This window comes from Parasteatoda tepidariorum, chromosome 4 (genome assembly GCF_043381705.1).
Source record: "Parasteatoda tepidariorum isolate YZ-2023 chromosome 4, CAS_Ptep_4.0, whole genome shotgun sequence".
Classification (NCBI taxonomy): Eukaryota; Metazoa; Arthropoda; class Arachnida; order Araneae; family Theridiidae; genus Parasteatoda; species Parasteatoda tepidariorum.
The window spans coordinates 33,306,884-33,320,529 of NC_092207.1; the positions used below are offsets into that span (position 1 = coordinate 33,306,884).

Consider the following 13,646-nt stretch of genomic DNA (forward strand, 5'->3'; position numbering starts at 1 on the left):
CAGCCTGCCCTTCCTTTTAAATCCTTTTTTAAAATGATTGATTCTACTAATCAACAAAACAGTAATCAAATTATAATATAGAATTAATAAATGATTTTAAGGATCATTGATTAAGGATAACTTTTGTACAAAGATGTTTAGTGGTAAATTTACTGTGTCTTCATTTCAAGATTTTAAAAGCAGGGTTCCCGCGGCCTTGAAAAGTACTTGAATTTCATTTTGATTTTCAAGGGCCCCTAGAAGTACTTGAAAATGATATTAAATCCTTGAAAATTTTGAAATGACCTTGAAAATTATCGAAAACTCAGGAAAACAGCCCTATTTCCAGTATTTCTATGTTTAACTTTTTGACGCGCGTAAGTGTGAGAGAATGACTTCCCCATCTTTCAGATGATGACACGTACTGTTTGATTTTAGGATTTTATGTACGTTTGGCTAATTTTAGGAATTTTAAATATTGGGAACTGCGCCAGATTCTGACAAAATCTCGATTCTTATTCAGGCGATTTTAATATCAATCATTGATCTTCGTATTAGACTTATTTAAAAATTATGTGTTGCAGGGATGAAAAACTTCCACGAAAAAGCGGAAATCCGCTTTTTTTCCTCAATTTTGAAAATTTCCGACGATGTTCCAAAAACTAAAATTTTTGGGAAGTCCTATTGGAGAAACCCAAGCCGCCTGAACTATAGTCGGATAACCGCGACTTCTGCTATAGAGTGGAAAGGAGTCTAAGTGTTCCGTTACGAGCGCCGATATTTGATTTTTTTTTTGTTTGGCTGTTTTTTGGAATTTTAAATATTAGGAAGTGCACTGGAATTTGCTACTGATTTAAAACTTACGTGTTGCACATTTTTTACGCGATTTAAAAATCGTACTAGCAATTCCTATTCACTCAATTTCAAAATCCAATATCGCGATTTGTATTTAAGCTTTTTTCAAACCCAATATCGCGATTTGTATTCTCGTGAGTTTAAAATTCAACGTCGCGATTCGTATTCACGCATTTTTAAATCCAACTTTGCGATTCATTATAACGCAGTTGTAATATCAGATATCGTTTTTCGTATTCACGTGATCTAAAAATTATGCATCGTGATTCTTATTTACGCGATTTAAAAATTCAATATCGCAATTTGTATTTTCGTGTCTTTAAAATACAACAGCGTGATTCGTAATAACGGGATTTTATAAATCCAAAAACGCTATTCATATTCACGCGATTTTAAAATCCAATATCGTGATTCATATTCACGCGATTTTAAAATCCAATATCTTGATTCATATTCACGTGATTTTAAAATCCAATATCTCGATTCATATTCACACAATTTTAAAATCCAATATCGTGATTCATATTCACGCGATTTTATAATCCAATATCAAGATTCATATTCACACGATTTTAAAACCCAATATCGCGATTCTTGAAAGAAGTAGAAGTAAGCTTTCTCTTGAATTAGTTACTGTAAAGATGTGATCTATTTTTCATTAGTAAGTAATTTAATAGTCGTGCCTTCCTATAATTGCTTAATTTTTTTTAATATATTAGTGGTCAAAATTTTAAAATTATATTTAAGAAAAATTTAAAGTTAACTGTCTAAATGCTTCTGCCACTTTAAATATTGAATAAAAATCTCCCAGCATAGTTAAAAGTTGCTTTTATAAATCTCAGTATCATATAGAGCACTCCCCCCCCTCCTCCTAGTGACCTGCGCTGTAAAAGTTCAGCTTTTTTTATTTTTGTCCTCTTTAATGCCTAGTGTTGCAATTCGTTTTCGCGTGATTCAAAAATCGTACTCGCAATTCCCATTAAAGCAATTTAAAAATCTAATATCGCAATTTGTACTTAAGCGTTTTTTTAGCGCAATTAGTTTTTCCGCGGGTTTAAAATCCAATGTCGCTATTCGTATTCACGCATTTTGCGATATCAAACATCGATTTTCGTATTTATACTTGATTTGAAAACTACTCGTTGCAATTCATATTCACGTGACCATGTCAAGTGCGTATCATCGATGCTACTGAAAAAAGGTTAATTCAAGTATGAGTGGTTAATCAAAAAAGTCAGTGACCAAAATTGTTACTAAGAATCTATCAGAAGGTATTGAGGTGAAAGTTGGCAACTGTTTCAATTTAAAATGGTTGACTGGTAATAAATTTAAAATGATAATCAAGCCGCAACATCCAATAATTGATTAATTTTCTTAAATAGAAAAGTGGTCGAAATTTCAAAATTATATTTAAGAACAGTTTAAATTTCACTGTCTAAATGCTTCTGCCACTTTAAATATTAAATAAAAGTCTCTCGTCAGAGTTGTTTTTAAATATCTAATTGATATCACAGTATTATATAGAACATTCCCCCCTACCCCGTCTTCTGCCCGAATCTTTGCTTATTCAGACTTTTTATATCTAGCTTAAAATAAGCCTTAATGCAAAATTCAAACCTGACGTTTTTATGCATCAGGAATTTTATTCTCGACTTGATGCCAATCACCCTTGTTTTTTTTTATATATGTACTTAGATCACTTTCCGAAATCAAGAGAGAGCAATGGAAGTCTTATTTTTCAGTACTGCTATTTATCGACTAACATTTATCATCAAAACATTTTAGTTTAAAATGTTAAATTTTAGTCTATCTTTAACTAAAATTTAAGTCCTTGAGAATTTTACAATAAGTCTTAAAAAGTCCTTGAAAAGTACTTGAATTTTATTTTTATAGTAGAGCATGAACCCTGTAAAAGTCTAGTTAAAAAATTTTTAATTAAGATAATCTTGAACTCAATTGCAAATATTAATCACATCTTGTAATGAGGGAATATTAACTAATTTATGCTAGTTAACTAGTTATATTTTAAAGGAACTGTACTATAAAAATTTTCATTCCATTGATTTGAAGCTATTATGAGTTGTTCATATTGATAAAATATTGAAAACTGTTAAAACTTTGTTTTCTAAACAAAGTAGTTCTGAAATTGAAAATAACATATCTAATTATTTTTCGATAAAATTTGAAAAGCAAAATATACTTTTGTTTGTTTGCAAAAGTAGTCTACAATATAAAGTTCCAAAAACATGTCCTGATTTTTTTTTTTTTTTTAAATGCTCTTGTGAAATTTTTTTTTTTTTTAACCCACTGCAAAGCCTTCCAATGATAAGTATTGAATACCAAATAGCTATGCTGAAAAGTTTATCTGGTGGCCACTTTTTTCATTAAAAGTACCTTAACAATGATTTTGCTACTAAATTGTTATAAAAATTTATTTTTATTAATATTTTAAGGCAATATAAAAAATATTATAGAGTCAAACCCTGCTATAGTGAACACGGTTTATAAGGAACTCCCGGATATAGTGAACGAAATGTTCGATCCCGTGCCTTGCTATATACATATAATGTTATTTTTTGTGGATATAGTGAACCAAAAAAGTGAGGAAGTTGGATATAATGAACTTTTTTTTTGTCTTCGGCTAATTTTTCTTCTTCATTTTTTTGTATTAATTTTAAAATCTCTATTTTAAAATAAGTACATATGCCGATTTTTAAAACCATCTATAGAGGGGAATGTAGAGTTAAGCATTTTTTCTTGTTTGCTTCTTTTTTCTCACTTTCCCATCCCTAAACAAACCAAGCAGATGTTTCCAACCCAGGCAGATGATGCACCTGTAAGGTGTCAGTGGGATCAATATGCATTTTCTGTCAGAGGGAATGAGTAATTATTCATTATTGGTCAAAGGGTTGTACACTAATATGTGTTGATAAGGCCCTCATTTCAACTCCTTTTTGCTCTCAGTTCATTTAAAAATTCCTGCAAACAAGTGTCTCAAATTTAACTATGGCAAACAGTAAACGTAAAACATTCTCCATTGATGATAAAATGGACATAATCAGAAAAATTTAAAATGGATGCAATCAAGCTGATATTCGCAGGGAATATAAACCATCCATATCTGCAGTTTGTAACATATGGAAAAATAAGCAATTAGTAATTTCTGCTCATGAAAAAATTTAGATAGCAGAAAAAAGCAGATCACTAGGATGTTGAGGAAGCATTACTGAAGCAGTTCACCAATCGAAGAAACCGCAATCTTCCAGCATCTGGACAAATGTTGATGAATTTGCTAAACGATTTAATGTTACTATTTTTATGTGCTCGAGTGGAAGGTTAGACAGGTTTAAAAAGCGGAATAACAGAAATTCACAAAAAATTATCTAATAGTCTGGAAGTGTTTCCATATCTGAAGTTGAGAATTGCTCATCAGCTAAAGATTACTAATTTTTTTTTGTACGCAAGACGAAGAGCAATGAGAAATAACACATTTTTTGATACTATATAATATTTTTCAGTCATTTATTTGAATAATGTGTAATAAAAGGGAGCAGTTTGGAAACCATTAGTTAAATTGCTTGCGTAACGGATATAGTGAACTCGCGGTTATAGTGAACCAAAATTTCGGTCCCTTCAAGGCTCACTATAGCGTGGTTTGACTGTATAATGTGTAATATTATTATAACATCTCATGTATTAATCAAAAAGAATATACACTATCCTACAATAATGGAAGAGACACTATCAGTTTTTGATTTTTTCTTAAACTTCTCAAGAAATACTTAGCGGGTTGTTTTGTAACTTTAGGGGTGTATAGTTTATACAGTAGGGAACTAATTATTCGGGACCATCGCTATTCCGGATAACTGATTTTTCCGGTTTTCTGAATCGCTACAAAAGCCGTTTTTTTTTTTTTTGTTAAGCCCGACTGGAAAAAAAAAACTTTTTTTTTTTGGAAATAATCTTAAAAAGAAGAAAAACCGATGAAGTAATACACTAATGATTATTTCCGAAATGATGGTAAGGTGAACATCTTTCAAAAAAGAAAGAAAAATCCATAAACCTCATGAGGAAAAAAAATTTTTTTTTTAAAAAAATGGTGGGAAAATTTATTGAATTTCGTTCCGGTTTTCTGATTTCCGGATAACGGATTCTGTACTGTACTATTTTTCATACTTAGCGATAAGGCTTTTAGAGGTTTAAGGGAGCAATAAAAAATTACGAGAGAAAATAAGTATTTTTGAACACACTCTATCAGAAAAATCAAGCAATTAGCTTGAAGTTGTATTGATTACTTTAGTTGATCTATACGATATTTACATAAAATTTCTTAAATTTAGCTTAAAAATTATGGAAATATAGATGTTTTTATTTAAAAAAGAGAATTTCTTCTAATTTTTTTTGCTATTACTTTAAAAATATCCAATAAAATGAAACGAAAGTTTTGGGGAAATTTAAAATTAACTTCAAAGTTATTGTTTTAAAATTTAGCGAGAAAAAAATCGTTAGAAACTTTCATATGAGTCGCTCTTTCATACTGTGCATGCACAGCAAAAAATGTGAAAAAATCTTTAATAATTTTTGATGAATCTTATTTGGCAACTAATGAAAAAAATTGATTTTAATATCTTTAAAATTTTCGAAGTTTCAATAAATTTTGAAAGTAGTTTTTGTATATTTTAAAAGAAATTTAAAAGCTTGAGAATTTCATTTTGTACTTTTAAACAAGATTTATTAAAAAAATGACACCTTTTTGTGAGATCATCTCCCATGAAAGTATGTTTTCTTTCACATGTTTTTTTCCTTATGCCATTACATTTTTTTTTTTTTTTTGTCCTGATGATTATTGTAATATTATCATTTGTTGTTAAATTTTGTCGTATGATACAAAATGAAATTTGTGGAAACCCCCTTATTCTTTTAAGCTTTTTTTTTTTTAAGTACAAAAATACTCAGAAAATTGCTAGAAATTGTTTAATTTTTTTTTCATTAGCTGCCTCATTCATTTCATTAGCGCTACAAAATTATGAAGAAAAAAATAATAAAATAAAAATTTCGTCGCATGTGTAGTTTTTGACAAATTTTTTTTCAAAATTTAAAGCAGTAATTTTAAATTTCTCCAAAAATTTAATTCAATTTTAATCAGATATTTTCAAAGTAATAGCAATAAAACACAAGACAAAAAAATATATATATATATTATTATTATTTTTATAAAAATGTCAATATTTCCATAAATATTTAAGCTAGATTTACAAAGTTTTATGCAGTGTTTGCAAATAATAACTGAAGTAATTGCTACAAGTTTACTTCTTGATTTTCTGGCAGAGGTTGTTCAAAAATACTTGTTTTTTTCATAATTTACTGTCTGTCCTTCGAACCTCTGAAAGCTTTCAATCTTATTGCTAGGTATGAAAAATCGTATGCACTCACTTAAACACCTCTAAAGTTACAAAATAATCCTCTTAAGATTTAAAAAAAATGTCAAAAACAAGAAATGTCTCTTTTATTGTAGAGTAGTGCATAATAGGTTTGATTTTAGACATGCTTTCCTCCTAATCAATTTTAAACTTCTGTATCAGAATAAAGTATAATAACTAACTCTAGAAAATTAAGCTTGTTAATTAAACATAAATATTATGGTTAGAATTTCTTTAACTGTTGCCCTTGCTTTATTTATTTTTTAGTATTTGATTTGCCTTTTTTAATTTCTATTTTTTCCCCTTCAGATAAATGTTATCCGCCTACCATTGCCACTTTCTGTTCTTTTCTTAATTTTATTAAGCTTTTTTTTAATATTACTGTTAGGGATTTATTTACTATTTTGACATTCTTCTACCCACTTCTTTGTCATTTGGTATAAAATCAAATGTCAGCCTGTTTTTCAAGGAGTTTTTTTTTTTTTTCGTCAATAATTAATTCTACTTTAGAGCCTTAGCAAAAAACAAAGTTAGTGCCATCTGAAAAGATGATAGAACAAACTGTCGATAAAAAGGGTCAGAAAAGGTCATTAAAAAATATGGTTTCTTGTCAAACATTTAATTAAAAAATGAACAAGTTATAAAAAATAAATGTTTTTATGTGCATTTATGGAGGGCACTTCTAAGAACTAAGGAGTCGTGAGGATGGTGTATCAAATGGCAAAACAGAGGATGGTAATTTTTTTGTGGTCACTTTATTTTAATTGCCATGTACCGAATGGTGACTACTAATCTTGTGTTTATTGAATATGATAATTTTGTAAGTGTAGACAAATTTTATTTTTGTAGCAAAAGTATTGAACAATAAAAAAGACTAATATTAATTAGTTAAATAAGAAATTTATGATGAATTGCTAAATCAATCTTTTTGTCTTATCGCAATATTACAATATTATAATTAGTAGATACTTCTCGGTTATAGGAGCCAATATTCGTGTTGGCAAAAATTTCGAAAAGCAATCACCAACACATAGTACCCTTGATTATAGTACAAAAAATTTATTTCAACCCAATAGAGAACTCATGAGATGACTTAGCACAAAGAGTTAATGCAAGAGTAATTTTTTATCATCAATAGAGTTAAAATCTACTTTCAAAAACGAATGGTATTAAACAGACCCCCAAACTTTGTTCAAAACTAATTTTATTTGCAAAAACTAGTGACTTTCAAGTGATGCAGATAAATGGGTTTTACACAAGCTTCTAAGTTTTTTGTATAGGTAGTGGTAATGATACTTCTTGTATTGATCATTTGTTTAATTCTTTTTCAGTTTGTTATATCTCCTGTGAAGCCAGCACAAAAAGTGGCTTATGCTCCTGTTACCTACTCAAAATCACCTCGAAGAATTGCCCCTGCCACCAGTGTAACCATTTCAAATATCAATGCTGTTCCCAAAATTGCAACTGTTCTCTGTCCTACAACAATGGCTCCTGTGACTGCTACCACTAAAATTATACCTCAGTCTCCTACTAAAGTAATATTGAAATCTATACCTCAGGTAAATTGTTAATTTTATATTTTATAATCAGGGGTCTGTCCAGGCCGAATTTACTACCGTTTAGCGGTACCTTCACAAATTCAACTTTAGGAAAAACGGTAGTTTCACAAATTCAATTTTGGAAAAACGGTAGTTTCACAAAATACTTTTTCTTAAAATTTCATTTTTGTATCCCTTAAGAAACGATAAATCCATATTTTTGTGTTGATTTCTTAATATAATTTTTAATTTTTCACAAATTACGTCTAAATTTTCACAAAATAGGTACCTGTCAGAAAAACCTAGACAGACCCCTGATAATGTAAATATTGATAATTTTACAGTGCAAAATTTTGTCATTGGAAGTAAAAAATGGGTTGACTAATCAAAATATGTTATTTTTGACTGAAAATAAGCAAAATAACAGAAATAATTGTTGTTCTCGACTTGTTAGAAATACTACCGAATTCGCATTGAAGTCTTTCTTTTTTCTGTTGCCTTTTTCCTCCATGAGTTTAGATTTATCCTAAGTACTTAAACTTGTGCTTTATCCATGTTTCTTAAAGCTTTAGTAAAATTTGAAATTAATGTAATTTAAAGTTAGTTTGAAATTAATGTAATTTAAAGTTAAAGTAATTTTGAAATTAACATTAAATCTACTCTTTAAGACAAGGGATGTAATGAATAGTGATTTGGCTGAAGACCATGTATTTTCCTTAAGAAAAAAAAATTCATTCACAATTTTTTTTTGTATATAAATAAGTTAATTCATTATTGAAAATAATAAAAACTTAGCTGTGTTATTGTTACAAGATAAAGGGGGGAAAAACTAATACAAATGTTTATGATAATAAAGACAAATAGATATTGATGTAATTAGATTTATTTAAGATAAATAAAAAGCTATCTAACAAGTATTTAAAAAATAATAATTAAGTTGTAAAATTGGAAAAAAAGAGAAATAGAAAACAAATCTTAATTCTTAAAACAAAACTTTAATGCTAAAAATAACATTTTCTTTTAAAAGAAATATCTATTAAACACTTTTAAAAATGCAGCGTTATCAGAAATAATAATCATAGAAAAAGATAATATACAAAAGTAAAACAAAAAATAAAAATCAACCTTAATTTTTGAAGGAAAATTTTAAAACTAAACATCTCGATTTTCCAGTTGCTGTATTTTCAAGAAAAAGTGAAGATTGAAGTCTAATAGAATCCTTCTTAATTGCCTCGTCATAATAAAAATTTCTGTGAAAACATAAGTTTTTCGAAAAGGAAAAAGCTAGATAGGAACCAAAGTGAAAATTGTTCTTAAATATTAGAAAAGAGTGACTGTAAAAGAATAATGTTTCATTAAAGTGTTTTATTAGAAACGCTCTTTAAAAAGTGCTATAATAAAAATTGATAAAAGAAAAGTTAATAAAAAATGCAAAAGAAAAACAGAATTTTTTTTTTCTTAGTTCTGAAATATAACTTTATTGTTATGAATCATATTGTTTAAAACAAAGTGCTGAAAAAACGACAAAATTGACTTGCCTGATTGTAATAATTTTAAAAAATCAGCGTTACAAAACTCATTTTTCAGTATAAAGAAATCTAGTTTTGATTCTTCAAATTTCTCTTTTCCATTTGTTTTTTCAAAACATAAATTAACAAGTTTTCGAACTTAATAAATATGATTAAAATAAATTTTTTATAGTGTATAGTAAAAAATTTGATTTTGGATTATTGTTTCTTAAATCTATTCAAATCCCCCCCCCCCCCNAAAAAAAAAAACTCGAAAAATACTTTTCCAAATAATAGTTTGTTGAATATTCTTTTCCAAATAAAACTTTGTTGAATATTAGTTACATCCCTAATTAAAAGACTAGCAAACAGCTTTGAGCAAAGTAAAACAGGTATTCAAAGGATACAGCTGAACCTAATTAAATATTTTCTTATAGCTATCTTTTAGCTTTCAGAACTTCGTTTAACTTCCAATCTTAAAAAGCCAAAGAGACATCAATCCTTTAAACTTACCACCCTGTTAAAATTTTTTGGTTATATTTATAACTCCGTGGTAATGCCATGATAACAAAACTAGAAATAAATAAAGATTATAATTTTGCATTTTTGTCCCTTTAAAAAATTTTCAATTACAAAAGTATGACTTGCCAAATTCTTACTCTACTAGTGAGTTCACAAAGCAAAAAATAAAAAGGAAATTTTGTTAGATTTATCTCTGAAAATTGATTGTATCTTGCCCAAAATTTTTAAAATTGTAAATTTAAAAAAAGAAAAAAATGTATTTATGGATGAGTGTTGATGTTAAGAAAACGAAAATTTCTGTGAAGAATTGAAAAATCGTCTTATCAAATTTAAGTAGTGGGAAAAAATATTCAATGTTAAAGTTTGTATATTTGTCAGAAATTTGATATTACTTTGAAACATTGAAAAATCAAGTTATCGTCATTCAAATCATCAATGTTTGACTCTACTTTGATCGGTACTTTTTTGTGTTTGGAAAGACAAATGTTTTTTCTCCATTGTTAATTTATTTTAATTGTTATAAGCCTTGCCAATCTATGAATCTTTAAAAAAATCTCAATTGTAACTAAATTATATATTAGAAAAACAATCGAGCCTTAGTTATGCAACATCCACTAGGCATAATTTATCAAATCATTTGTGTTACATATGTTGAAAAATTAAAATTGTAATATTATTGGAACTACTTTATTGATTAAGTTTTTCTGTTGTATAGACATGAAACTATGATTAAAACCATTAAAAGACAGCGGCTAATATCATAAAGTAAAATAGTGTAATAATCTATCTTTATATCACATCAATTGACCTACAACTAAAACTCGTGACAAAAGAAAGATCGCTTATTAGTTTCCAAGTGAGTCTTTTATAGCTCAACTCTCTTTTAAAAAAAAAAAAATTTTTTTGTCCGTTGTTGAATACCCCACCGAATTTTCAGTTTACGACTACCAATGTTCAAGTCCTTAGCCTTGTAATTTTGAGCGCAATCCGGAAGACAATAGAACTCCTGGATCAAGTATTGCTAGAAATTTGCCTTCATGGTTTTTGGGGGAACTAATCCGCATTTGCGTCACATGGAGAGGAAAACCTCTCATGGTTAGCCTGACGGCAAGGGGACTCTAACCCATGATCCATCTACCACTGCTGATATTTCATGTCAGCACTGTGGTTGGTGTGACCCGGGTGCGGAATTCATATCAACCAGGCATCGTTGGGATTTGAACCCTGTTTCACCTAATTGGTAGGTGAACACTCTACCCCCTGAACCATCGCTGCTTAACTGAGCTCATTTGGAGAGACCACGATAGCGAGTAGTTCCTTAGAGTGACTATATTTTAACCAGTATTACACAACCATTCCATCTCATATTTTTGGATGGTGATGTTTAATTCTATATCTTTGTAATTTTCAATTCAAGATAAAAACAAAGGTCATGGATTTTGGTTGCCGTAAAATCTAATTTTTAAGTTGGAATTCCCTACCTCCCCCCTCCCAAATTCATGGTGTTCCGAATATCTGAGTTTGTAACAAAATCTCCACTCGAAGTCCTATTTTATTAAAATATAAAATTTTTCATCATGTTCTTTAAAAAATTTGGTGTTCTTTCAAAAAATAAAAGAAAAAACATCATTTCTAGAGCCAATTATCTTTTAAACTTCTGTGATTTCAGAATTTTTGTTATTATTTTTTATTTTATCAGTTTCAAATTCTAGCTGAGGCAAGCCAGTCATTGGCGAATTTTTTTTATTCCGAAATTAGAACAGAAAAATATCTTTAGAATATAATTCTGCAGGGAAAAAAAATTATTTGCTTTTGTATTTTTTTTTCCAGCTATTTTATTGCTTCAACTCTTTCTTTACTCAGTTTTTTAAATGTAAGATCTATAAATATGAAGATGCAGAGTATAACAGTTTTGATATCTATAATTTCAATTAATGTTATTATAATGCTTTTTTAAATTTATTGTTGTGTTTTTGTGTGAGAAAATAGTAACTTCGTTAAGTTATGAAATATTCTTGGAATTAGTCATGAATTTGAAAATCTAAAATGTATCAGATACCATGTTTATTTAAAATAATTTTAATCCAATTAACAGTTGAATATTCATAGAATCTTTAAAAATGGTCATGTCATCAGAGGGCTTATTTTTTTTTTAATGTTTAGTATTGTTCAAACTTAGTGAAAAAATATTAAACTAAATAGAACAGATATTAAATGTCCTGCTTGGCTTTTTGTAAGTTTTGCATTTTAGAGTTCAATAAGTATCGATGAAGCACCAATCAAACAAATCATATACAAGGTATCCGTGCACCTGGAAAGTCATGAAAAATCATGGAAATTCATGAATTTTGGTATTGAACAAAATTTGTCATGAAATGTCATGATTGTAACTATATTTTTTTTAAAAAGTCATGAATTTAGGTCGCCAAAAAATCTAATTATTAAACTGGAATTTACCCCTCCCCCAATTTCTTGGTGTTCCGAATATCTGAATTTATAACAAACTCCCCACTCATAGTCATATTTTATTAAAATATAAAATGTTTTTATCATGTTCTTTAAAAATTGATTTCTTTCAACAAAAAAAAAATCAATTCATTTCTAGAGCAAATTATTTTGTAAACTTATTCTTAATGTTATAGAAGAAATACTTAAGTATTTCTTTCCTTTCCCTTGAACAAGAAAAGTATCTTTAGAATATAATTCTGCAGAAGAAAGGGGAAAAAAATTACTTTTGAGTTATTTTATTGCTTCAAATCTTTATTTTCTCTGTTTTTTTTAAATTAAAAATCTATAAATATGAAGATGCAGAGTATAACAGTTTTGGTTACACCTATAATTTCAATTAATGTTATTATGATGCTTTTTTAAATTTACTGTTGTGTTTTTGTCGGAGAAAATAGTAACTTCGTAAAGTCATGAAAAATTCTTGGAATTAGTCATGAAAAGTCATGAATTTGAAAATCTAAAATGTAATAGATACCCGATATAACTTATTATAAAAATACTGAATATGATTATAAAATATATTTTTAACTTAAATTTGATTTAATAATTTCCTTAAATGGTAATTTTTATTATAGTTTAATTTTTAATTCCGGAAAACATATATCCAAAGAAAGTTGTATTGACACACTAAGTTAAACTTTCATTTCTAAAACTGCTATGGCATGTCTGAGTGTATGAATTGGCATGCTGTAGCTTGGAGACAAATTTGGATGTTATTATATTGTTAAATCATTTCCAATGTTTATATTATTTGCAGACTCTTCTAAAGCCTTTAGTGAGTGTAAATAATAGCAGCAATGCCTCAACTACTGTTGTCAGCAGTACCTCAGTTTTACAAACTGTGCAAGCTACTCAGCCTGTAACATCAGGAACAACTCACTCTTTGCAAGTTCCTGGCAACAAATTCCATTACGTTAGGCTTGTAAGCGCTAACAACACCAATCAAACTTTGAAAAGTAAACATTTTTTCTTTTTTTACTATTTTAAATTTATTAATTTTTTATAACATGTTTGTATGTAATAAAGACACAGTTGCCAACTCTTCTGAAATTTCCATTTGTAAGACTAATTATAATTAAAAAAGTGTTCAATTACCAGGGGTCTGTCATGGGTAAATTTACTACCACTTAGCGGTACCTTCACAAGTTCAACTTTATAAAAAATGGTAGTTTCACAAATAAAAAAGCAAGTTCTCATGCAAGCGCTGTTCTCCTTGCAATATATGGAAGAGAGGAGCGTTATTGCCAGCCGTTTTTTACGAAAAGATACCACATGTTTGGTTGGATAATGCAATGTGGTACGCCTAACCAGTCGCT

At 28.4% G+C, this 13,646-nt stretch overlaps 1 protein-coding gene across 5 annotated transcripts in view; it reads left to right on the forward strand.

Moving 5' to 3' along the window:
• The window catches only part of LOC107456827 (protein lin-54 homolog), a 32,131-nt gene that overhangs the window by 4,618 nt on the left and 13,867 nt on the right, over positions 1-13,646 (forward strand). For all 5 annotated transcript variants that reach the window (XM_016074787.4, XM_016074788.4, XM_071179628.1 and 2 more), the window contains exons 3-4: positions 7,586-7,813; positions 13,088-13,286. In XM_016074787.4, the coding sequence (XP_015930273.1) occupies positions 7,586-7,813; positions 13,088-13,286 (427 nt within the window). The remainder of the gene's footprint in view (positions 1-7,585; positions 7,814-13,087; positions 13,287-13,646) is intronic.